The sequence below is a fragment of the Anolis sagrei genome, chromosome Y (assembly GCF_037176765.1).
Source record: "Anolis sagrei isolate rAnoSag1 chromosome Y, rAnoSag1.mat, whole genome shotgun sequence".
Lineage (NCBI taxonomy): Eukaryota > Metazoa > Chordata > Lepidosauria > Squamata > Dactyloidae > Anolis > Anolis sagrei.
Genome location: NC_090035.1, coordinates 16,439,493 through 16,464,603, shown reverse-complemented (window position 1 = coordinate 16,464,603; position 25,111 = coordinate 16,439,493). Strand labels below are relative to the sequence as shown.

The window sequence follows — 25,111 nt, the reverse complement described above, 5'->3', positions numbered from 1 at the left end:
GTGTTTCTAGGATCTTGTGCCGGTTAATGGCTAAAATGTGTTGACAGAACCAGAACAGAGCCTAAAAATACTTGATTGCTACAGAAAAAGGGATGGATAAAAGGAAGATTAGCATTTACTGGTAGACCATCATGTTATTTACAACAGATCAAGAATAGTTTCTGAGTCCTGCCTGTTTCATGATAACATTGACAAGTGATTTTTCCTTCTTGATTACACCACTGAAATGCAGCTTGGGAAACTGGGGATGGATTTTTATGTGAAAGGACTGCAAGTTCAGAGAGTTCTGGTTTTGTTCTGTGATCAGAACGCCAAGGAGAATTAATTGCATTAATGAATGCCTACCTGTAATAGCTGGAATACCAGTAATTAACATTGGCTACTACGGGTTGCTGTGAGTTGTCAAAGGCTTTCATGGCCAGAATCACTGGGTTGTTGTGAGGTTTCCAGGCTGTATGGCCATGTTCCAGAAGCATTCTCTTCTGACATTTCACCCACATCTATGGCAGGCATCCTCAGAGGTTGTGAGATATATTGGAAACGAGACAGGGGAGGTTTATATGCCTGTGGAATATTGTCCAGGGCGGGACAAAGACCTCTTGCCTGTTGGAAGCAAGTGTGACTGTTGCAATTGGCCAGCTTGATTAGCATTGAATGGCCTTGCAACTTCAAAGCTTGACTGCTTCTTACCTGGGAGAATCCTTTGTTTGGAGTTGTTAGCTGGACCTGATTATTTCCTGTCTGGAATTTCCCTATTTTTTGAGTGTTGATAACAACAACAACAACAACAATAGTTTTTTTTACCCCACCTCCATCTCCCCAAAGGGACTCGGGACAGCTTACATGGGGACTAGCCTGATCAACATTAAAATTCAAAAAACAGCAACATAAAGCAAAATAAAACAAAAACAACCAACTAAGAGCATAACACAATATAAAAACAACCATCACAAACAGCCAGTAGTAGCAAAATACTTCTTTATTTTCTGTCCTGATTTTAGAGTTTTTTAAATACTGGTAGCCAGATTTTGTTCATTTTATGGTTTCCTCCTTTCTGTTGAAATTGTCCACATGCTTGTGGATTTCAATGGCTTCTCTGTGTAGTCTGACAATGTGGCTGTTAGAGAAGACTTCACAACCTCTGAGGATGCCTGCCATCGATTTGGGCGAAACGTCATGAGAGAATGCTCCTGGAATATGGCCATACAGCCCAGAAAACTCACAGCACCCAGTGATTCTGACCTTGAAAGTCTTCGACAGCACATTAGCTACTAGATTTGAATGTTATGTTTGAGTCCATGGATGTCTGACCATTATGTTTGATTTCCTTCTGTGTCTTTCAGCCTTTCACCTGGTGAACACAACTGTGCAGTCACAAAGAGTCATGATCCAATGGCAATCTACTTCACCAGTGGCACAACGGGTGCTCCAAAAATGACTGAACATTCTCATGGCAGCCATGGAATTGGACTTGGTATCAATGGAAAGTATGGCTAAATTTGTAGGTTCTTGTATGTATTTTTCCAGTTGCCTTTTGTCTTACCCACCAATGCACGCAGGCAAAACATTGTGGTGTAAGAAGATACTGTCTGCAGTCCTAAATCAACATTGAAACTAATGATGAAGTGTTCACAAAGGCTCACCATTTATTTGCAGCATAATCTTTCTGCAATTCAGCATTATGTTCCCATCCAATGCTTAATCTTTCGGATTGCATATATTCTGTGACTTGTAGGGTTTTGGAGTCACGGCATGACTACATGGTGGCAATATTTGGTCTCTGCTTGAATTATGTCTCACTCTTTCTCTTCTGTGCCTTAGGTATTGGCTTGATTTGACTCCCTTGGACGTTATGTGGAATACTTCAGACACAGGCTGGGCAAAATCCGCATGGAGTAGTGTTTTTGCACCATGGATTCAAGGAGCGTGTGTGTTTATACACAGCATGCCTCGTTTTGAGCCAAAGCCTGTCCTTGAAGTAAGTGCACCAAGTATTCATATTTAGCTTTCTTTTAGCATCATCTTAAAGGCATTTCACACAATCACACTCTCTGCTCAGTGAGTGGAACCATAGCTTTGCAGCGATTGCACTAAATCCCATCCTGAACTGAAGCATCACATCATTGTGATTTTGAAAATGGGCAAATCTTCCAGATAAAATTGCACCAGTGGGTTTAGAGCTTTGTGGCTGTTTTTGTTTTCCCTCAGCAATCTGTTTCTGTACAACCATACAGTGATGACATAGTCTGAAGTCTGTGCATTGAACATAACTGTGGTTGATCAGTTCAAACATCTGGCTTGCAACTCAGACATTTTGACTTGCAAACTTCTTTAACCGCAGCATAGCAGGATGTTTGAATTGAACCATTATAATGAAACACCATAGGTCACATGTGGAAGCAATCACACAATATAGGCCAGGCTCTGAACATTTCTATTTGGGCTGATACATGTGTTTTTGGTGAAATGTCACATTGATCATGTGTAATCTAGGAGCCCCGGTGGTGCAATGGGTGAACTGTCACATTGTGCTGGCAATGTCACATTGTGCTGGCAAAACTGAAGACCAACAGGTCCGAGGTTTGAATCAGGGGAGTGCACAGATGAGTTTCCTCTGTCAGCTTCAGCTCTTCATGCAGAGACATGAGAGAGGTCTCCCACAAGAATGGTAAAACATCAAAACATCTGGGCATCCCCTGAGCAATGTCCTTGCAGATGGCCAATTCTCTCACACCAGAAGTGACTCTCAGTTTCTCAAGTTGCTCCTGACACAAAAAGTCTAATCTGAATATAACAATAGTAAACAGACCTGTAGCACTGAAAGGCTAAGTAATTTCACACATTTAATAATATAAAATGCTTGATTTATATTCTGCTTTATCTCCCTGGAGGGATTCAGAGAGGATTACAGTAAATATAATCAAACATTCAATGCCTTTTTACATGAACAACAACATACAATAACACAGATAAAGTAAAGGGCTTCCCTTCTCCTTTTTCCATTTCCGGTGAGTAGAGTTCATGCTCATCTTCCGGCAATGGGGAGGTGCAGTTGTTCTATTTTTCATGCCAAAGGAGCCTGCTGTCTTTTTGCCAGCATGTCTGCATGGGATGCCCTTTTACCTTCCTTCTGTACCAATTGATCTACTCGTATTGCATGCTTTTGAACTGCTAGGTTGACAGAAGCTAGGACAGACAGTTGAGAACTGACCCCAATTCGTGGCTTCGAACTGTTGACCCTCCAATCAGTAGACTTTCCTGCAGCTGGTGACTTTAACTTCTGTGCTACCGTGGCCCCACATTTGAGAAAGCCAATAGCTATATAGGCTGTCCCCGAGTTACAAACCTCCAACTTACAATTCATAGTTAAGAATAGGGGTGAGATAACAGGAAGTGAGAGAAATTTACTCCTAGGAAATGAAATCCACTCCTGAAAGAGTTATCAAGGAGAAAAGCTATCTCTAATGAAGCTTTATCACCAATCCTTGTTTCCACAACATCAGCATTTTTCAAAATCCAATTTTCATGGGGACAGAAAGTGAGGTGAAATCTTCTGAACAGGGGCACAGACAGAAAAACAAGCACCACAGGGATGTTAACTCTTCCCTATGCTATCCAAAGGTATCCAATATATATATATATGGCTGGAGTTAGACTTAAAAATGTACCAGTTTTGACTTAGAAACAAGTTGAATTTAAGAACAAACATACAGAACCTATTTTTTTTTCGTAACTTGGGGACTGTCTGTACTGGAAAGTTCAGGCCACAGTTGTGGGTCTTCAAGATGGCACAAGATGTTGTGATTGCCCCTTGGGATAAAGACACAAGATCTCTCAAAAGTTGTCACTTCAGACTGTAGGTTGAGTATGTTTCTTGATTTGAGGGAAGAAGATGCTAACAGCTCAATTTACTTATGTTATATTTGTTACGTATAAATACCACATTCCTTCTACTCTTAAAAGGAGTTGAGGACTCATTAAAGCTTTCTCTTTCTTTTAAAGAATTGTGTTTAAAGAACTGAAAAAAACAATAATTTATAAAGTGAAAATATAATAAGTTGTGGTGGTGTTACAATTGCACAATTGATTAACAGACATATCTGTATAGATACCATTGACCTCTTTTTGTTGTTCTTTACTGAATCTTATGGATTCCAAAAAAGAGGGGGATTCACTTCCTCACTTTACATGGCATTACATCAACTTTGTTTTGTTAAATCCTCTTGTTTGTTTGTTTGATCACCATCTAGACTTTGTGCAAATTTCCTATAACAACTTTGTGTTCTCCTCCAACTGCTTATCGAATGTTGATACAACACAAGTTAACCAGGTAAAGAGTTCTTACTTCTAGTTTTAATATGTTTTCACATTGGGACTATATATGCTGGTGTGTGGCTCAGATTATAATCTAAACCCAGGGTGAGCAGCTGGGACTCTCCAGCTATTTTCCGGCCTACTATTTTGAGCTTCCCTACCAATAATAACAAAAGATATGGGATTTGGAAAGGAACAGAAATTCAAAATTTTCTAGAGGGACATTTTCCCATTCTTTTTTCCAGAATATTTTCTTAATTTTTCAAATAGATAAAATGTAACGCTAACAGTAAGAAAGAAACAGAAAGAGGCAAAAAATAGAAAAAGAGATACAAAAAAGAAATAAGTAACTTCCATTTTGCTTCTTTAATACCATAAATCAAACCACCTTTCTAAACATGTACATATACAGATAGGATTAGGATTATAAAGTGGGGCAGGGGTGGGAAGGGTATGAGAAGGAAGACCCAACACAAATGCAGAAGCAAGAAGCAGAGGCAAGAAGTTCCCCTATTCATTAACTCTCTCTTACATTTTTAATAAGGGCTTCCTGGGTAAACTTATTTGCAAAGAGACAGCGGCAACCATTTTTAATAGAGCCTTACTGTGCTCTTCCATCATGCCTGGCCTATTACTATGCTGCAACTAATGGGAGCTGACGTACATCTGGAAGAGCTCAGGCTTTCCACCTTTGGAGTAAAGAGCATCGTTGCGTGCCTGTTGTTGACAGATTGAATAACAACATCAAAGCATGATTTTCAAAATTGTACACATCCATGCACACACTAATTGTAAACTAAACCAGCACTTAACTAAACTAAACCTTTATTTATTGGGTTGCTGTGAGTTTTCCAGGCATTCCCTCCAGACGTTTCGCCCACATCTATTTAAGGCATACTCAGACGTTGGGAGGTCTGTTGGAAACTAGGCAAGTGAGGTTTATATAGTCCAGGGTGGGAGAAAGAACTCTTGTCTGTTTGAGACAAGTGTGAATGTTGCAATGCTAATCAAGGTGGCCAATTGCAACATTCCCACTTGCCTCAAGCAGACAAGAGTTCTTTTTCCCATCCTTGACATTCCACAGATATATAAACCTCACTTGCCTAGTTTCCAACAGACCTCACACTCTGAGGATGCCTGCCATAGATGTAGGCAAAACGTCAGGAGAGAATGCTTCTGGAACATGGCCATACAGCCCGGAAAACTCACAGCAACCCAGTGATTCTGGCCATAAAAACCTTCAAAAACATCTTTATTCATGTTTGACAGTATTGTTCTAAAGATGTTAACAGTCATCCTTTCTCTTTCTCCTCTTTGTCAAAAGTTATAAGTTCCACAGCCTCAAACACTGTCTCAGTGCAGGAGAACCCATGAACCCCGAAGTGATGGAAGATTGGAAAACAGAAACTGGGCTGGATATTTACGAAGGCTATGGCCAGACAGAAACAGTAAGCTGAACTGTGTGCATAAAGGAAGGGCAGTGTGTTCTCTTTCTGTATTCAGAAAACTTCAGTTAACTCTCATATTCTTGTATCAAACTGCAAGATAAGATAGCATTACATCCATACTATAAAGTGTAAACACATTGTGTTGCTATTGTTATTAATCTTTCAAATATCTATTAAGTAAGATGTAAGGCAGTGGTTCGCAACCTGGGGGTCACCAGGTGTTTTGGCCTACAATTCCCAGAAATCCCAGCCAGTTCACCAGCTGTTAGGATTTCTGGGAGTTAAAGGCCAAAACATCTGGGGACCCACAGGTTGAGAACCACTGGTGTAAGGAATGCAATATTTACTGCACTTGTGTTTTGAACTTTAGCTTCCAGGAGAGTTGGCTACCACAGCAAATAGTAAAAGTGTGTATGGAAATGAAGTCCAAAGTACCTGTAAGGTTAAAGATTTCTCATTCCTGAGTTAAACATTTAGTCATCTTATCAATATGTAACTGGGTTCATGTGAGGCTTCAGTAAATCGCTTTCCTCTGACCCATTCTGAAATTTCTTGATAACAGACATCACCAAACTGAATATATGTTTATGCAAATAGGCATTTCAGCAATGCTTTACTTTTTCTCTTCTTGGAATAGGTCCTGGTTTGTGGGACTTTCAAAGGGATGAAAATTAAACCAGGGTCTATGGGGAAACCATCTCCAGCCTATGATACTCAGGTACTGTATCAGCAATTCATCTTCAAAATTGGAACCCGAGGCCTTTCCCTTTCCTGGAGATACTGGAATTTAATGCCATTTATCTCTCTCAGGTCTTACTTTGTCCCAAATTTGTAATTCATAATTTCAGAAAGAATGAAAGACACTGCTATTTGGCATCCATTTAGTATGATTTGTTTGATTGCTTTCAGATAATTGATGAAGAAGGTAATGTTTTGCCTTCTGGAAAGGAAGGGGACATTGGTATCCGAATAAAATCTACAAGGCCATTTTGTCTTTTCACTCAATACACGGTAAGAACGCAAAGAAAACATCCAATAATGGGAAGGAAATTGAAACTGTTAAGTTGTTTCTGTATTGTCCAATTCAGAACAAATTAAATCCAGTTTTTTAAAAAAACCCACTGGGAATAGAATCAAAACGTCTTGTTGTTCCAACTCTGGATGCAAATTTGAACAACAGAATTATGGAGCCAAGGTTTATTGCAATTGCCATTTGACATGTTTCAGTAATTCAGTTGCCCCATCGCCATTTTTGACCTCAGAAAGAGAAACAAAAGCTGAGGGTTGAAGAACTCTCAAGGATGAACAAAATGAAATTCAATCCAGACAAGACAGAGCTAATGGTCAGTTGTAGGGCTGATCAGAGTATTGGGCTGCCACCCCTGAGTCCCCTAGGGGTGAGAAGGGCGGCATATAAATGTCGTAAATAAATAAATAAATAAATAAACCTGTGCTGGATGGAGTCACACTCCCCTTGATGGCACAGGTTTGCAGTCTGAGTGTCCTCCTGGACTCTGCACTGATCCTGGAGGCCCAGGTGTTGCCATTGGCCAGGAAAGCCTTTGCACAGTTAAAGCTTGTGGACCAGCTGTGCCCTTACCTTGAAAAGCCTGATTTTTCTATGGTAGTACACACCTTAGTCACATCCAGAATAGACTACTGTAACACATTCTATCTGGGGCTGCCCCAGAAGAGTGTTCATTAACTTCAACTGGTACAAAAGTCACCAGCTAGATTGCTCATGGGAGTGGGATATAGAAAAAGAACTACCCCGCTCCTGAAGCAGCTACACTGTCTTCCAGTTTGTTTCCGGGTGCAATTCAAGGTGGTGGTTTTAGACTATAAAGCCCAAAACGATTTGGGCTCAGCTTACTTGAGGGACCACGGACCTCATCACACTAGAGCATGGATCCAATTTAAATCCAGTTTCTACCTCTTGCAAAATTCTGGGGCTTGTAGTTTGGGAAGGGGCCTTTAAACTGCTCAGCCAGACAGGTCTGGGCCTCAGTAAATTACAAATCCCAGAATTCGGCAGGAGGCAGAAACTAGATTTAAAGTGGATCCATGCTCCAGTGTGATGAGGCTGCACATCTCCTTCTATCATCCCACACAAGCCCTGAGATCATCAGGCAAGGCCCTTCTCTCGGTCTCACCACCATCATAAGTACGGTTAGTGGGAACAAGAGAGAAGATCTTTTTGGTGGTGGCCCCACAGCTCTGGAACTCCTTCCCCAAAGAGGTACGTCCAGCTCCCTCCTTAATGGCCTTCTGCTCCCAGGTTAAAACCTTTCTATGGAAGCAGGCCTTCCCCGAAAACCCATAGTAAGCTATGACTACACAGCCAGTGATTACTACCAAGACTTATCACTGAAGGCTATCTCGGTCTGGCAAGGTTCACATGGCTAAAGATTCAGAGCTTTGAGATTTTTTAGTATAATGTTTTAAGGACAGCCTCAGTAGCCTGAGGCCCAGGTTTTTTTAATGATGATGATAAATTTTGTTATTTATTATGCTTATTTCATATGGTTTATGTAATGTGTTTAGGCAATGAGTTTGTCTATTATTTACTTGGTTGGGTTGGGGAGGGGATGATGTTGTGCACTTGTATTATGTAATTTCTGTTTTTTAACCATTTGTTTGCCATTTTGAATCCCATTTGTAGGAGAAAAATGGGATAAAAATAAATAATAACAATAATATAACAATAACTCTTGTGAGACTAGCTGCTGCTCAGAAAACATATGACACTGCAGCATTTAGCCAGTGTTAATGCCCATTTATTTATTTATTTATTTATTTATTTATTTATTTGCTGCATTTGTTGACCGCCGTTCTCAGCCCTTAGGGCGACTCATGGCGGTGTACAACATATAAAAGACAATTTACAATAAAGCCATAACAAAAAACCAACATATCACTAATACACAATCATATAATTACACTAAAATAATCCGCTCCGTCTTATCGTAACCAATCTCGTAATCCATATTCCGTTCCAGTTGTCATTACCAGTTAATGTAGCACTCAGTTGAATGCCTTCTCAAATAGCCATGTCTTTAGGCTCTTACGGAAAGACATAAGGGAGGGCGCCTGTCTGATGTCAACAGGGAGGGTGTTCCACAGCCGGGGGGCCACCACCGAGAAGGCCCTCTCTCTCGTCCCCGCCAGACGTGCCTGTGAAGCAGGCGGGATCGAGAGAAGGGCCTCCCCAGACGATCTCAAGGCCCTCGTGAGCTCATAGGCCGAGATGCGGTCCGAAAGGTATTTTGGGCCGGAACCGTTTAGGGCTTTGTAGGATAACACCAGCACCTTAAATTGGGCCCGGTAGCAGATCGGCAGCCAGTGGAGCTGGAACAACAAGGGCGTTGTATGCTCCCTGCGTCCTGCTCCTGTTAGTAACATGGCTGCCGCACACTGGACTAGCTGAAGCTTCCGGGCCGTCTTCAAGGGCAGCCCCACGTAGAGAGTGTTGCAGTAGTCAAGGCGGGATGTGACCAGAGCGTGTACCACCGTGGCCAATTCAGACTTCCCAAGGTACGGGCGCAGCTGGCGCACGAGCCTAAGCTGTGCAAATGCTCCCCTGGTCACCGCTGAAACCTGGGGATCCAGGCTCAACGATGAATCCAGGATCACACCCAAGCTGCGAACCTGCGCCTTCAAGGGGAGTGTGACCCCATCCAGCACAGGCTGTAACCCTATACCCTGCTCGGCCTTACGACTGACCAGGAGTACCTCTGTCTTGTCTGGATTTAATTTCAGTTTGTTCGCCCTCATCCAGACCATTACAGCGGCCAGGCACCGGTTCAGGACCTCGACAGCCTCCTTAGTAGCAGGTGGGAAGGAGTGACAGAGTTGGACATCATCTGCGTACAGATGACACCATTTGTTCCTCTTTTTGAAAACGATAGAGAGATGTGTAAAACCAAACACTGAAAACTGGCCACTTGAACTAATTTTTAAAAACCGTAACTGGCAAAGGAGAAACAGATACCCTCACTGCCAAAACCTATTTTAACAACAACATCTTTCTGATAATCAAATGGATATTATCATTTCAAATGCGGCTAGTTCCGTGCTTACTCACTCTGTTTAATAAGTTGCATACATAGCAATCCTAAATGAAGTAGTGTCTGCAAACGAATGCACTTTATGAGTCACCACCTGTTCACATATACCAGGATGATCCAGAAAGAACAAACTCAACCATTCGTGGAAACTTCTATATCACTGGGGACAGAGGAATCAAAGATGAAGATGGCTACTTCTGGTTTGTAGGAAGAGCAGATGATGTCATCAATTCAGCTGGGTAACATAATTCATATGCACCATTCTCTGTGCTTTTAAACATTTGGAATCAACAAAATAACTATGTCTAAAAATGTCTAAGCTCTTTTTCTGTTTCAAAGATACCGCATTGGGCCCTTTGAAGTGGAAAGTGCATTGATAGAACATCCTTCGGTAGTAGAATCAGCTGTTGTTAGCAGCCCAGACCCAATCAGAGGAGAGGTAAAAAGACTTGTTTTTTAAATAGCAGAATTAAATGCATTTAAATTGGGGAACTGTAATAATAGATTATATTTATTGTGACTTGGGAGGAGGGGGAGCATTTCCTGTCCTGGCTTCTTTTCCAGGCCACACCATCCAAAGGGAAAGTGACTAAAAGCCCAGTCCAAAGTATAGAAAGATGCCTCATGTGGCGTTCACTTGACTTCTGCAAAACATCTAATGCCCCCAGGCAGAAAGCAGCCAGGCTTTGAAGCTGCAAGTCCATTAAATGCTAATCAAGGTGGCCAGTTGCAACATTCACACTTGCTTCAAACAGACAAGAGTTCTTTCTCCCTCCCTGGACATTATTCCACAGATATAGAAACCTCACTTGCCTAGTTTCCAACAGACCTCACAATCTCTGAGAATGTCTGCCATAGATGTGGGCGGAACGTCAGGAGAGAATGCTGCTGGAACATGGTCATACGGGCCGGAAAACTCACAGCAATCCAGTGAAAGCCTTCGACAAAACTTGAAATGCTGAACATATTTTATTCACATGTTTTTTTCTTGTTAAAGTTGTAAATCCTACACAGTCTACAAGAACTGCCAGCCCTAGAACATGGTGGCCTATGTTGAGCTGAGCTTTTTATGCTGGGATAGACAGGCAGCAATCTCCAAGCCACTTAAATTGGTCTGCTTAGGTTTAAAGTGGCTTAGTTCCTGTGCTGTGCATAATCTGGTTTAAGAGATTTGTGCTTGATGCTTAGCAACCCAAAATGCTGTTACACTTTAAGTGATCAGCCTTTACAACCCTTCTTTCTATAATCTGCCAAAAATGCACTTTTACTTTTTAAGGTTGTGAAAGCATTTGTGGTTTTGGCACCCAACTATGTTTCCCATGATCAAGAATCACTGATTAAGGAACTGCAGAACCACGTGAAAAAAGTCACTGCCCCTTACAAGTATCCAAGAAAGGTAAGCCATTAACATGTCATAAATCCCTGTGCTGGCTTCCTGTCTATGCCAAGAACCTCCCTAAATGTAGTGTTCTTACTTCCAAAAGCCTTGTTGCCGCCTGCCATCTCTTTGCTTTTAAATCCTGGCATCCTTTGACCTACGTTCATCCAGATCCACCATTAGCCATTTCTCTCTCTCTCTTTTTGCAAAAGGTGGATAGTCCCTTCTAAAACAATTATAGGGATTTTAACACTGAAAGGCTGCCTTCCCTACAAAAAAACCTGGACCTCTGGGTTTTCTTGAGAGTGGGCTGACAATCTGTGTGATCTCCCATTCGCTGGTGACCATCCAGATGCTTTTGAATCGTCACTTCAGCCAACTATAGCGAACACAGAAAATAATAAGGGATCCTGCCTAACAGAGTTGGAAGATACCTTGTGGCCCATCCAGTCTAACCCCCTGCCAAAAAGCAGGAAAATCACATTCAAAGCACCCTCGATAGATGGCCATCCAGCCTCTGTTTAAAAGCCTCCAAAGAAGGAACTTATACCACACTCTGGGACAGAGAGTTCCCCTGCTGAATAGCTTTCACAGTTAGGAAATTCTTTGTCAGATTGAGATAGAATCACCTTTCCTGTAGTGTAAAGACATTGTTCAAGCTTGTTCCCTCCTTCCTATGACTTCCCCTCACATCTTGATCCATGGCCCTCATCATGTCTCCTCTCAGCCTTCTCTTCTGCAGGCTAAACATGCCCAGCTCTTTAAGCTGCTCCTCACAGGGCTTGTTCTTCAGACCCTTTGTCATTTTAGTCGCCCTCCTCTGGACACATTGCATCTTGTCAACATCTCCCTTCAATTGTGGTGCCCAGAATTGGACACAGTGTGCGCCCAGGTATGGTCTGGCCAAGGCAGAATAGAGGGGAAGGTTAACTTCTCTGGATCTAGACACTAGACTCCTGTTGATGCAGGCCAACATCCCATTGGTTTTTTTAGCTACTGCATACATTGTTGGGCTACTTTCCCTCTACTCCTGTGTTTGTCACAATTACCCGGTATGCATATAAAGCGTAGTTATTAACTATGGTTTGATTTAACATTCAGCTTGATAAATTTCTATTTAATACCCTTTATGGAAACAATTGTTCTTGAAGTGAATGCATGACACAATTTTTTCTGTCTTGAGTCACGAGGAGACGCAAGTAAGAAATAAAATAATCTATATAAATAAAAATGCAATGTTCATTTGTGGGATTAACATAACTCAAAAACCACTGGACAAATTGACACCAAATTCGGACACAATACATCTATCAGGCCAATGAGTGACCATCACTCAGAAAAACACTAAAAAACACAGAAGAGACTTAAAAAGCCCCCCAAAATGTATTAAAATGCATGCACAAAACCACACACACACACATACACAAACATACATATATACAAATATATATACGCACATATACACACAAAGCACATATATACAGACTGGGCCTCAGCGACTCCTAGCAGGGGACAGCTAGTCATTCACAAAAATACTGAAAAACACAGCAGAAGAAAGTTAAAAAGCCCCAAAACAAAAAAATACATTACAACGCATGCGCAAAACAACATATATACACATATACACAAATATATACACACACAAAACACATATACACAGACTGGGCCACAGCAACGCTTGGCAGGGGACAGCTAATAATAATAATAATAATAATAATAATAATAATAATAATGAAACCTGGTTTTCCAGTAGCAAGGATTCAAAATCATAATTGATGCAAGATGACAGGTGCAGCATGACCTCTATATCTGTAGGACTAATACCCACATCTCATTTACTTACATCAGGAAAAAATATGTTCTCTCTCATCATTTTCTATATCCTACAACAAAATTCCATGGTATGCTTCCATAGTTGTGCTGGAAGACCTAGAAATGCTAGAGATGAAGTGTTCTCTCTAGGTATTTTCTGTTTCTGCAAGTCTGTAGTATGCTTCTGTCAAAAGTAATTCACTTCAATAGGGTTCTCTGTTATCACAATTTTGTATTTCCATGTTAAGTCCAGGAACGTGTATCTCACAGGTGTAGGGGTTGTATGGCATGTGAAGGGAGGTCACACAGATTGTCACCTCATCCTCAAGAAAACACAGAGGTCCACTGTTTTTGGAGGGCAGGTAGCTTTTCAGTGTTGAGAAGAGACAATTTACCATTTTTAAAAAATGGCCAAAAAAGGGGGGCTCTGGCACAGTTGAGGGTCACATTAATAACTTAAGAGAGCCATGTGTGTTCCTGGGGCTGCAGTGATATGTCTAAACATCATATAAATTAGAATTGTCAAAAAAACAGCTTCAGATGTGAAATGTTATCCCATTTTCTGTACCATTGATCTTCTCTGTGCCCATTGCAATTCTCACATGTTTTGTACTGTTGATCATGACTTTTCCTAGCTGTCGTGCCTCTTCTTGTCCAATAGGTGGAGTTTGTGTCCCATCTGCCAAAGACAATCAGTGGGAAAATCAGGAGAAATGAATTGCGCAAGAAGGAGTGGGGAAAAAGTTAGAATGATCTCTGTTTACTTCCACTCTAGCTTGTTCTAAGAATGAAAAGTTTTATATTGATTCCTTGTGTGTCCTGGCAAGATCTTGTTGGGCTAACATCTATTGTTAAAGGCCCAGGCTGCAAATCTTAACACATCCAACACATTTAAAATGAATTTTAGATATACAAACAAAGAAGAAGCAGACCCTCGGTAAGTATTTGTGGGTGAGAATTTTCCCTCCACTCACCCCTTCATTTGCTTTCTATAAAATCCTAAAACATCTCGCCAGGCTAAGCAAAGCAAAGTGTCAGCCGAATTCCAGATGTTGGATTTAAAAGAGAAAAGAACATTGTGTACACCGCAAGAAGTCCCAAAACAGATTTGCTTTCGGATCCCAGAAATTAGCAGCATCATGACTCTGCAAGGAGTTGAAAAACCAACCTAGACAAGTGTTTGTCTCGCAAGGACTGAAGGATACATTAAATTCAGCACAACATATATGTTTATGAACAGCAAACTGTGGCTTCCAGGGCAACAATGATACAGATTGTCAAAGTCCACCGAAGTTAGAAAGCTAGCTATTTTAAGTACACAAAATTGGTTCAAATTGCTTTAATTAGATGCCTACCCATTTCCTTATTTCATATATTACATATTACTGTATTACTTCAATTTTAAGACTCACTGTTTTCCTATATAAACGTATCTAAAAATGTGATGCATTTTACAATCGCAGGTGTATCTCATGTTTTTTTTTGTTGCCGTTGGGACCAAAGTTATGGTGTGCCTTACAATTGACAGTGTCTTACAATTGAAGAAATGTGTGTGTGGACTGTTTTGGTAATGCTTTAAAATACATTTGGAAAGTCTGATGAGTAGCAAGTCCATGTTTAAGTCACAAATAGCAGTCCCTGAGTTACAAACATCCAACGTACAAATGACTCATAGTTAAGAACCGAGGAGAGACAACAGGAACTGGGAGAAATCTGCCCCTAGGAAGCGAAATCCATTCCTGAAAGTTATCAAGGGGAAAAGGGGTCTCCACTTAAGCTTTATCACCAATTCTTGTTTCCACAACATGAGCATATTCCAAAATCCAATTCTCACAGGGACAGAAAATGAGGTGAAATCTTCTGAACAGGGGCTCAGACAGCAAAGGAAACACCACAGGAGAGTATTAACCCTTTCCTGTGCTAACCAAAGTTTTTTGGCTGGAGTTACACTTTAAAAACATACGTGTTCTTACATACCAATTCAACTTAAGAAAAACCTACAGAACCTATTTGGTTTGTAATTTGGGGACTGCCAGTATAGCTATATATGAAATTAAATCTGTGTATGATTGTAATCAATAGAGTGAGCAAGTTGCGGTCTTCCATCAGCCCTAGCCAGGGAGTTAATGGCGAGATAAGAGGAGCTGATGTCCAACAAGATCTTGTTTTTGTGTGCCTTTAAGTTTTTTCCAACATATGGTGATCTTATCATGGGGTTTTCTTGACAATAAGTTGTTCAGAGGGGGATTTCTATTTGCTGAGAGTGTGACTTGCCCAAGGGGGTTCCAACCCTGATCTCCAGAGCTATGTCCATTCCAACTATCAAACAGCTACACTGTGCTGGCTCTCTCAGCAACATCTAAGGGCTTTATGTTGCCCCTTTTCAATGGTTCACTAGTGGCAGCCATTCAGATAACTAAACTATGTTCATTGTGGACTAGCAAGTCTTGGACTGCTAATAAACCTATATATATGAATCTGGTTGTAGCTTAGTATTAAATAACATTCCCCTGGAAATGCATGTATCATTGTGCTTGTATTAACTCATTGCAAAGATGCCATACCCTGGGCTTGATCACAGGTTGGTGACCTATAATCTAGAACAGTGATTCCCAACCTTTTTTTGACCAGGGACCACTCTCCAACATTAGTACCAAAAAGGTTACGAATCAGTTTTTGGTCAACTTTAGATTCAGTTTAGTTATTTGGGGTACTGATTCAGAAAATTGCATTGGATAGACCACATCAGCTCTAGTTTCTGATACAGAACATACGCCATCCAGTATCTGCCATCTGCTTGCCCACAGAAAACCATATTTAATAAGCCTTGGCACTATAAGACAGTTTCACGAGACCAGTTGCTCTTGTTGCAATGGCGTAGTAACAGTGAGGCCATGGACCATATTTTAGTTCTTGCGGACCACAGTTTGGGAACCACTGTTCTGCAGTGATAGGTCGGTGTAAATTCCCAACGTTTCCACAGTATTTACTCAAATACTTCAGGGATGTTCATACAAATTGATGGAAAACATCTGAGCATTAGAAATCCTGATAATTTTACTAGGGAGGGATTGAGCAGATTTCCTGGAAACTCAACCAGCAAGTTCTGTTCTCAAGCCTGTGATACTTTTATTTCATTTCAATAAAGAGAGATACAAGGTTTAAAAAAATTAAAACCACAATACTTTATTTCAATTTTTTCCAAAAAAAGGTCATAATTTCAATAGGTTCTACACATTATGGTTATCAGCAATAGAAACATAATTCATGAAGTTCTTTAAAAATATATACATAGCTAAAAATTTACAAAAAAGAGTGATCAACCACCTATAATCCTAAAATAGAAAAAGAGTAAGGACACATTCTTAAAGAGAAAGAGAATGAGAAACCAACAAAGATTAGAAGCTGTTCAGATTTGCTCCAAAACTCAAACCCTTTCAGGGCCACAGATCCCCCATTGCTTCCCTCAATTGTATTTCTTGATTTTTTAATTTTTTTAAAGAAAATTTTAACAGTTTTATACAGGCTATTCATTCACATCATGATCTATAGAAGTATAACATGCTCAGGACACAATATTAACAGTCTGTGATGACATGAGCTAATGGTTGAAGGGATGTAGAGGTGGAGATGTTGAGCTACATTCGCATAGAAGGCCGGAGACCCAGACATTTCCTTTCAGAATTTTCTGGAGCCTTGCAGTTTGTTCTATTAGGTAAAAGCCCCACAGCATTTGAGCAGTGAGGCGGAGGTGTGAGCTTCTCCTTCAGAAGCACGTGCTCCCATTTGAAAAAACCACAACCCTTTCGATCCCCCTCCTGCTTCCGCATTGGGCAACTATAAAACACTTTGCCATGATTTGGACCCCTGTTTGAAACATTTAGCCTCCTGGCTCTCCGGCCACACTTACACATAGGAGCAGTCACTCTGTCGGTTTCCCTGGCCCTCAAAGATTGGTTGACATTAACAGAGGATTTTAAAATACCAACAGGTGCGCTACGTAAACCTGACCCTAATGGCAGGGAGAGGTTAGATGATGTCCCTTTATCATCATTTACAGAAAATGTTGGTTTTTTTGACGGAGGCAGAGATTTGGGACTGGAAGGTTTCCGCTTAGGAAGCCTGGGTAGATGTGTCACTTTATTTTTTCCACTGGATATATTTGAGTAAGTAGTATTTGCCTTTGAAAAAGGGAGCTTAAACACAGAAGTATTTAAATGCTTATTTGTGTCAATTTCTATGTTAATAGTAGGTGGGTTTATTTCTGTGTTATAAATAGTAGTACCAGGACTTTTATACACAACAGATCCTGATGGTCCCGCATTCAGGGCATTTGTCCCAATATTTTTAGATACTATGTTCATGACAGTTGATTTGTTTGCATCCATTTTCTCTCCATCCACACACAAATCCTTATTATCTGGCTGATCCATAGGCTGTAAAGATCCTGAACTCTGATCATCTTGTGATTCGGTTATTAATGCAACATCCTCCCAATCAGTCAACATTGATAAGCAATCGGTAGTAGTGCTTGTGTCTGTGTCAGAAATATTGACAGTAGTGAGAGTGGTAGGGACCAAAACCAGTGCTGAATTGGGTGATGAAAAATTTGAAATGAACTGTCCATTATTTAGCCCATGCTCGATGCCTACAGGGTTACAATAGGAAGACTGAAAAGAGCCAAGAGGAGAAAAAAGTCTTCCGGTACAGGTTTTGTTATGTTCATTGCTCTTCTTGCTGTTGTTTGGCAGAACATGCGTGTTCTCATGTAACTGTACAGAGCTGAAATCTGGCTGTTGATTCAAATGTTCAGGACTGAATTCTTGCTGATTTTCCTCCTTATTTTCCATCTGGCCGGCAAATTCGCCATTTTTGGTTTTGTTCAAACATGATGCCTGTGCTCCATCACTGCTCGACAAAAGTCTATCGACACAAGATTTTCCATTCAAAAATCTGGCAATAGAATTCTTTGTAGGAGGGACCTAGATACCACAAATAAATGAAAAAATGTGGGAACCAATAACAGAGAAGCCAAGAGCAAGTCTGAGACATGGGCTGTCTTAAAATTCTTCCGTTTGGATTTGTTTCAGTAAATAGTTGCTTCCTTTATATTCGTCAGTCACATGTGCCAAGCAGAAAAGCCACTAACCTTATCTAACGTTTTAGTGATTTTCATCACACATCCATCACGAATCATCCTCCAGGCCAGGTGAGCCGTATTCCGGGAATCATCCAGCCCTTGGGATAATAAAACCTCTGTTAGAGATAGACTTGTGTGCATTACTTTGAAGGGCTACCACTGGCACTGAGAATTCTCATCTAAAAAATACACTTTTCCAAGATTTATCATAAAGAAAGGAGCCCCCGGTGGAACAGCAGGTTCAACCACTGAGCTGCTGAACTTGCTGACCAAAAGGTTGGCAGTTCGAATCCAGTGAGCGGGGTGAGCTCTCGCTGTTAGCCCCAGCTTCTGCCAACCTAGCAGTTTGAAAACATGTGAACACAAGTAGATTTATAGGTACAACTCCAGTGGGAAGGTAATGGCACTCCATGCAGTCATGGCATCCACATGACCTAGGAGGTGTCTACGGACAACGCCGGCTCTTCGGCTTGGAAATGGAGACAAGTACCAACCCAGAGTCCAACTCTACTTAATATAAGGGGAAACCTTTACCTTTTTATCATAAAGAAACCAAGGGGAAGATTAATCAAGTTTTTACAAAAGTTTTTATTCCATCCAATGTCAGAAGCCTCTACAGACTGACATAGTCTTCCCCACTCTGCGACCCTAGAGATAGGTTGTACTACAGCAGCTATCATCCCCATCCATTATGGGAAATGCTATTTTTCATAATACAGGGCGTTTGAAAATGATGGACCCAATTTAACAGCAGTACATTTCACAATGGCAACGTGTTGCAATTACACACAAAGTTACAAATCGTTTAGTGAGTCATCAAGTTTTACTATCCATTTTGAGCCAGAAACAAATACAAAAAATAACTGCAATGGAGAATATCTCCTTAGGCCTTATGTTGCAGAGTCACCAGCTTGTCAATGACTGAGGTAGGTGCTGTTTGTGGGCTGGGAGAGGCATCTAAAGGTAATCATTTGAAACACCATGCTTCATGTTTTCAAGTGGTAAGGGTTTCATCCATGTATAGTTCATGGTTGCAAAGATATAGCAATTTCAAATTGGGCCCATCTTTTTTAAATACTCTGGACTTTAAAAAACTCACCAGAATGCTCTCGGCCTGCAAATATAATTCCCACATCCTGTAGCGCACCCTTTAATCCTTGTGGCTTCCTAGAGTAAAAGACCTAAGAGCAAATATATGTGAACACATTAGGCAATCTGTTATATTTGAACAGCCTCAGATTCTTTGTTCCAGAATGTAGTCTTTCACATACACAGCTCTCTTTATTGAGACAAAGAACAACTTAAAGACAGTTACAACCATGCTCTGAATGGCTACTCTTGTACTACTCTCCCACCAACTATGGATTACTATTGCTCTTGAATATTTATTAAACAAAATCAGTATAGAGTATTTGTTAACAATTGGTTTTGCATATTAAAGAACAAACTGTAGTCCATTTCCATTTTTTTAAACCTGAAGGGCTTACTGAATGTTATCCATAAGCTGATTTAGAATAATGTTTTTCCTTTTAAAATGGGGGATAGGATTACAAATTAATTATTATATGGATTTACATCTACCAATTTCCTAGTTTGGAACATGACAGATATAAATGCAACAGATGTATCTAAATTCACAAAAATTAAAAGTTATTATCGAACAATAATTAATAAAGAATATATGTAGATTACTCAGACTGAAGAAGCCTATGTAAACCGTAATCCCAATATGTCACTAGAGGAGGAAGACATTAATGACTAGAAGAGGAAAAGACAGAAATAAGTCAGAAGTCACAATATTAAAAGCAGCAAAAAAATATTTCTATACATTTCATCTAAATAGGTTTCTCATTAAACCATGAACAGTATATTGCCATAAACAAAATCTAAGCTAGCAATGCATACAATGTGTATGCTACTTTTTAAAACTCATCTCAGATAATATAGTTATACTACAGCTTGTTAGTACTTTCACCTTGTAAGTTGCTCGGAGATCAATCCACGAGTTTAAAATCTCAGGTTTTCTCAGCTGTTTCCGCTTACATTCATAATGCAAACAAACTCCTAGGTCCCAATCTATATAGGAAACAAGTACAGTAGTAACTTCTTACATTTTATGCCTACTATAGTTAGGCTGAACTGTATCCAACGTTTCTAAAACTTTTGCAGTGTAAAATCCTTATTTGTTATGTTAGAAACATAAAGAAATGATCTAGTTAGTGTCTGGTCCTGGAGATAACCTGATGCATGATAACCTGCCAAGGGACATCGTGCAGTTGTGGAAATCTAAAACCGTATCTCCCTATTTGGCTGGTGTAGATTCAACAACCAGAACCAAGGTGAGCAGGTATAATATGTGAGAAATCCAGCCTACAGAAAGGTCTTGTGTCACATGCTGCAATTGTGAAATGATTGAGGCAAATTACACATCTCCAGCAGAAACTCAAAGCTGTGTGTGCATTCTGCACCAAGTAAATCTCTGATTTATTTTTCAATGTGAATATTTTATATTATAAAGGTTCTCATGAAACTGCATGGCAAAACATGTCAAAGTATCACTGAACCATGGAATTGGAAAATACCACATGGGTCATACAGAAAAGCACAATCCCCCCCCACCCCCCCGACAGATAACCACCCAGTCTGCTTAAAAGCCTCCAAAGAAGGCGCTTCCGCCAAACTCTGAGGCACTCCTGAACAGCTCTTATAGTCAAGGAATTCTTCCTGATGTTCAGGTGGAATCTCCTTCCCTATTATTTGAACCCATTGTTCCATTGAGTCTTAGTTTCCAGGGCAGCAGAATAAAAAGCCTTCCTCTTCCTTGTGACATCCTTTCAAATACTGAAACATGCCTCCTCTCAATCTTCTTTTTCAAGCTAAACATGGTAAGATTTAACAGTACTTTTTTGCATTTTCTCCCCATACCTTCATCTCTCTGGAGTGAGGAGAAATTATGGGACAGGAACTTCTTTTGGAGGCCACAAGTCTAAGAAAGTGATCTCTTTCTATCTGCAGTGGCTCCATGAAACCACTGGGAAGTAATGAGAGGATGTAATTCTTCATCCCAGACTACGTATTCCAAGATGCCTAACGTAATTAGCTCTGTCCCATTTCATTTCTTGCTGAGCCTCCCCCTTCTTTTTTGAGACACCACAAATTACCTGACCATGTAACAAAAGCACACAGTTTGCCTTCAGAAGCAGCAGAGCTTGAATGGCCTGAGGCAAAATTGATGTTTTTCTCCTTTTGTATCTTTTGAATCCATTTGGAAAACTGAGATAAGCATATATGCAAAGGGACGCCGTCATCAACTTGGCTCTTTAAAAAGATAGAAAGATCACAAGTAAAACCAATCTTAATTCAATGTATTCTTAACTAAAAACCTGGATGTTCGAGCAGGCATTCGGTTAACTCAGTGCAAGGAATGTAATGATTAAAGGACTGGCAATATGGACGACGAAACTGGATCACGATTTTAGTCAGAAGTTGAATTGGATTGTTTGTTGATATATGTATTGTGTATTATGTTTTTTATGCTTTTAAACTGTATATTGCCGATTGTTATATTTTGTTGTAAACCACGCTGAGTCGCCGGCTAGGCTGAGAAGCAGCGGTATACAAGTATAGCAAATAAATAAATAAATAAATAATGTTCGTGCAGTTGCAACAATAACCAAAATGATAAACTTGTGAACAAATTGTAATACAAAATGAGAAACTGTACCTGTTTTATGCCAGTTAGCTCAGTGCAAAATTCAGAAAGAATCGGATGTTCTTGAGGTTGGACGTACATATGAAATTCAGATTCAATCTTTCCATCTGAGGTGTTTAATAAAACTGCTGGAAATTCAACTAATGAAAAAAAGTATATTTTAATAAATATTTCTAGTTAGCTTTAAAATAAAGCTAATTTATGCAAAGTATTGTACAGCTATATTGTTTAGGATGACAAGATGATTTCGTGTTTTGGTATTATCTATAATGATATAGCTATTAGGAGCACACACAATGGGTTAAAGCTTTGTGCCGGCAGGACTGCTGACCGAAAGATCGGCAGTTTGAATCCAGGGAGCAGAGTGAGCGCCTGTCTGTCAGCTCCAGCTTCCCACATGGGGACATGAGAGAAGTCTTCCAAAGGATGGTAAAATATCCTGGCGTCCCCTGGGCAACGTCTTTGCAGATGGCCAATTCTCTCACACCAGAAGCGACTTGCAATTTCTCAAGTCATTCCTGACAAGGGGGAAAAAAGTTATTCTAAAAATCTTAATCTAAAAAACTTAATTTAACCCAAGGTTAAAACTTTCCAAGATTAAACCTGTCCTATTGTTATTTTCAAAAAATGTATCAGAGCTCACAATCAGTATAGCCAAGCTCTGCGTATGGGTGAAGGGTGAAGCTACATGTCACACTGATTTCTGGGCAGATCCAGAAGTGACAGAAAGGTTTGGTTTGCTATAAATGACTGCCATGACAAGAGATTCCTTTGAACGATGAAATCTAATGAAACGAGAAACTGCAAATGCCTGCTTCGGCTATCCAATATCAGCCTCTCATATAAATTAAAATAATCTCTTATGCAAAACAATGGAATAAATATTATTTCCCCTATTTATAGAGAAACAATTTCCCCAAATTCTACCTTTACTTACTTATTTCTTGACTGTAACATTTTCGTCTGTCGTTCCAGCAGGTAGATTCAAAGTCAATAATGATTAAGTAGTCAAACAACTGCCCTGAAATGCCAAAGGAACTGTGAAATAAGATTATTTATAACAACAGGAGAACACTGGTCTTGCAAAACAGACCTAACACTCACGTAGTTTGGGTCTACTGTGACTTTGGCCACTGGCTGATGTTTTCGAGATTCTTCTGATGATACCAAGCTGCCTATAAAAATAAAATCAAGGACACACAACATGAGCCAGCAGGACAGCCATACTGAGAAAGCATACTGAACCACTATAACAAAAAAGTCAAAAACAGCAAACTCATAATCATTGAATAATAGCCATATGTAAGCCGCCTTGATACCCCCTTGGGGTATAGAAATTTGGGGCATAAATAGTGGTGAAACTCATAATTAGCAGCAGTATGTTGGAGATAGCAACCTTCTAAAGCCTGTTTTTTGTCTGTTTATAAAGTGTAAGTCTTCTTTAGTTTGCAGTTTTCTTAGCTCTATGTACTTGAGGCAGTGGGAGGGACTGCAGACCATGTGACTGGTTCAGTGACTGTTTAAAATGCAGTTTAAAAGGATGACAGTTGAGGCTTGAGTCAGTCTGAGTACAGAAACCAGTGTAGGAAGTTAGAAAACAGTTGTGGCTTGAGCCAGAAATCAGCGTAGGAATTTAGAAAAACTGTTGAGATGTGAGTCCTTTGAAAGCAGACTGTTTTGAAAGAGAGCTGCACAGAGCAATATAGTTTTGAAGAGACTGATAAAGACTATACATTAAAGATACAAACAGAAACGTTTAAAGTTTAACCTCACAAAAAATGTGATGTTTATTGAAATACATGAAGTTGAGAGTAAAACAAACATGTTATTTTAAAGAAGTCTACTTGAGTCTTTGTCTGCTGAGAGCACTGAACAGAAGCAAGATATTTATGAGTCCAGCAATCATCCATTTCCCAATAAACTAATGGAACACTTCAGAAACTCTGCTACCCAATAGGTTATGATCCTAACAGATCATAATCCATATCCCAATACAGCAAGATTACAAAACAAAACAAAGAAGGTAAAGGAGATTGCAACTAAGGTAAAAGTAAAGGTTTTCCCCTGACATTAAGTCCAGTTGTGTCCGACTCTTGGGGTTGGTGCTCATCTCCATTTCTAAGAGCCGGCGTTGTCCATAGACACCTCCAAGGTCATGACTGCAAGAACATTAGAAAATATGTCCTGACTGTAAGAGCTTTCCAACAGTGGAACTCACTTCTTCAGAGTATGGGATAAGCTCCTTCCTTGGAAGCTTTGAAACAGAGGCTGGATGGCCATCTGTCAGGGGTGCTTTTAATAAAATAATAAAACTTTATTTATATACTGTTCTATCTCCCCGAGGGTTTCCAAGTAACATCACCGAGGTGCCAAAGTTTCCCCAGGTCTGTGAAATCCTCGCACAGACAGTATGAAAAATAATAATTCAGGACGTATTTCACATCCAGGCGAAAGCAATCAGGCCAGGCCCAACTCCCACCTGGGTCTCTTTGAGGCCTTACCTGGCCAGCTCCTTCGTCGCCATAGCAACATGCAAATGTGAGTAGATCAATAGGTACCGCTCCAGCGGGAAGGTAACGGCACTCTATGGAGTCATGCCGGCCACATGACCTTGGAGACGTCTACAGACAACGCCAGCTCTTCGGCTTAGAAATGGAGATGAGCACCACACCCCAGAGTCAGACATGACTGGACTTAATGTCAGGGGACTACCTTTACCTTATATATATATAGCCAGGGGACAGCTCCACCTTGTCTCCTGTGCTATGTTAATAATATAATATAATATATTGTATATACATATAATATTTATAATGTTGTAATGTAATGCAATATAGTACTACTACTAATAATAATATGATATTATAAATATATTTTTATATTACATGAAATATTACTAATAATAAAAATAATAATTCAGGACGTATTTCCCATCCAGGCGAAAGCAATCATGCCAGGCCCAACTCCCACCTGGGTCTCTTTGAGGCCTTACCTGGCCAGCTCCTTCGTCGCCATAGCAACTGCCCCTTCAGACCACGTGACTCCACCGCAACGGCTCCCCTTCGCTTGGTTCTCCGGAGAAGCTTTCAAACAGCCCGCCACGCCCCTAAACGATGACGTCAGGGGTCACGTGACTCTGCCGTAACTTCTGCCTTTCGCTTGGTCCTCCGGAGAGGCTTTCAAGCGGCCCGCCACGCCCCCAAACGATGACGTCGAGACCACGTGACTTCGCAGCAACTT

General features: G+C 40.3%; 2 protein-coding genes across 5 annotated transcripts in view; one reads left to right on the top strand and one right to left on the bottom strand.

Moving 5' to 3' along the window:
* Positions 1–14,615, top strand: part of LOC132781998 (acyl-coenzyme A synthetase ACSM3, mitochondrial-like) — an 18,348-nt gene extending 3,733 nt beyond the window's left edge. The window contains exons 5-14 of the mRNA XM_060786622.2: positions 1,344–1,487; positions 1,822–1,978; positions 4,251–4,330; positions 5,639–5,762; positions 6,400–6,480; positions 6,672–6,773; positions 9,941–10,068; positions 10,169–10,268; positions 11,106–11,225; positions 13,681–14,615. Coding sequence (XP_060642605.2) covers positions 1,344–1,487; positions 1,822–1,978; positions 4,251–4,330; positions 5,639–5,762; positions 6,400–6,480; positions 6,672–6,773; positions 9,941–10,068; positions 10,169–10,268; positions 11,106–11,225; positions 13,681–13,767 — 1,123 coding nt within the window. The 3' untranslated portion in view covers positions 13,768–14,615. The remainder of the gene's footprint in view (positions 1–1,343; positions 1,488–1,821; positions 1,979–4,250; positions 4,331–5,638; positions 5,763–6,399; positions 6,481–6,671; positions 6,774–9,940; positions 10,069–10,168; positions 10,269–11,105; positions 11,226–13,680) is intronic.
* Positions 13,005–25,111, bottom strand: LOC132781997 (ERI1 exoribonuclease 2). Of its 4 annotated transcripts, none has more exons than XM_067462316.1 (9): positions 24,373–24,432; positions 22,976–23,046; positions 22,809–22,892; positions 21,884–22,011; positions 21,321–21,477; positions 20,135–20,235; positions 19,259–19,340; positions 18,169–18,257; positions 13,005–13,698 (listed from the first exon to the last, which is right to left on the bottom strand). In XM_067462316.1, the coding sequence occupies exons 1-9, from the start codon at positions 24,393–24,395 to the stop codon at positions 13,651–13,653; spliced, it is 783 nt and encodes a 260-aa protein (XP_067318417.1). In that variant the 5' UTR covers positions 24,396–24,432; the 3' UTR covers positions 13,005–13,650. The 4 variants fall into 4 exon arrangements, with proteins under 4 accessions (XP_067318417.1, XP_067318415.1, XP_067318414.1 ...); XM_067462314.1 differs by lacking the exons at positions 13,005–13,698; positions 24,373–24,432 and adding exons at positions 16,180–18,001; positions 24,864–25,111; XM_067462313.1 differs by lacking the exon at positions 13,005–13,698 and adding an exon at positions 16,180–18,001 and having other exon boundaries at positions 24,373–24,431.